A 1,423-nucleotide genomic window follows, 5' to 3' on the forward strand; every position below is an offset into this window, starting at 1 on the left:
GCGATGATAATATTTCGCGCTGAATTGTCGATGCTTTTAGGATTATTCCTGTTGTACGATATAGGCTACCAGAAACTCTCCGTGCCAAGGTATTTAAATCCCCAACTTACGTAAATATAGAATTCAAATATAGACCAGAAACGGATCCAATTATTATCAGCCCCACCAGCTGATTGTGACATCATAAATATTTATCGTTTTCTTTTATTTACAGATTATTTAAAATTGCTGTTCCTGCTGGAATTTTTTTCCTGTCTCTCACAATTGGAATAGATTCTATCTTTTGGGGGCGAATTTTGTGGCCAGAGGGAGAGGTCTTCTACTTTAATACAGTGCTCAATAAAAGTAGTCAATGGGGTGTATCCTTTTTCAATTTAATAATGGAAAGAAATGACAATATTTGCTTATTTTGTTATAAATTATATTTCTTCGCTTTAAAAATTCCTAATTGCCTAAACCCCAATTTATTAAATTTATTTAGTTTCAAAGACGAGTATCTCTCATGTTTATTTTCTTTGAACGTTTCCATTTATTTAATTTATTCAATTCCATTTAATTTTTTTAATTAATTTCCAGTTCAATCCCTTTCCGGAATTCTCCCATACACCAGCAAATTTATTTCCTCAACGATTCCCTCAGACATTGCCATTCTTCTGGTACTTCTATTCAGCCCTACCCAGAGGTCTGGCCTTCTCCAGTCTGCTGGTACCCCTAGGAATGCTCTGGGATGCTCGTGTCCGTGCCCTAACAGTTCCTGCAGTGATCTTCATCCTCCTCTTCTCCTTCCTCCCCCATAAGGAACTCCGTTTCATCATCTACGTATTTCCCCTCCTGAACATTGCCGCAGCCTCAGTCTGCCACAGAATCTGGGAGAACCGATTAAAATCAACATTCTGGGCAATTCTCTCTTTTAGCATCATCGCACACCTCATCCTCAACGCCATTGGCTCAATGTTCTTCCTCTGCGTTGCAGGATCAAATTATCCTGGTGGAATGGCCATCATGAGACTCCACAGACTCGAAAGAGATACAAAAACTCCAGTGAATGTTCACATTGATGTCCTGACTGCTCAGACTGGTGTCTCCAGGTTCACTCAGCTGAATCCCAAATGGAGTTATTCGAAATTGGAGAATATAAGTTATGATGATCCAGAGAGTCTTGATGATTTTACACATCTCCTCATGGAAGCGAAGAGTAAATATTCCCCAAATATCAAACCTTATCTGAGGACTCATGATATTCTTGATGCTGTGGAGGGATTCTCTCATATTGCTCTCAATTATAATGTCATTCCTCCGGTTAAAATTAAAACTAAACCCACAATTTTTATTATGAAGAGAAAACCAGATGTTGCTGGAGGAAGAAATAAGATTAAAGAGGTGAGAAGAATTTCTGAGGAAGTGAGAGAGATTGAGGAGAAAG

The 1,423-nt window shown here is 38.5% G+C and overlaps 1 protein-coding gene across 1 annotated transcript in view; it reads left to right on the top strand.

The window, feature by feature from the left end:
* Alg12 (Alg12 alpha-1,6-mannosyltransferase) overlaps positions 1-1,423 on the top strand; it is a gene marked incomplete at its 5' end in the record, with an annotated part of 9,596 nt that continues 8,173 nt past the window's right edge. The window contains 3 exon segments of the mRNA XM_011305260.1: positions 1-89; positions 215-359; positions 640-1,423. Of these exon segments, the coding sequence (XP_011303562.1) occupies positions 1-89; positions 215-359; positions 640-1,423 (1,018 nt within the window).

The sequence above is a fragment of the Fopius arisanus genome, unplaced genomic scaffold (assembly GCF_000806365.1).
Source record: "Fopius arisanus strain USDA-PBARC FA_bdor unplaced genomic scaffold, ASM80636v1 scaffold00041, whole genome shotgun sequence".
Lineage (NCBI taxonomy): Eukaryota > Metazoa > Arthropoda > Insecta > Hymenoptera > Braconidae > Fopius > Fopius arisanus.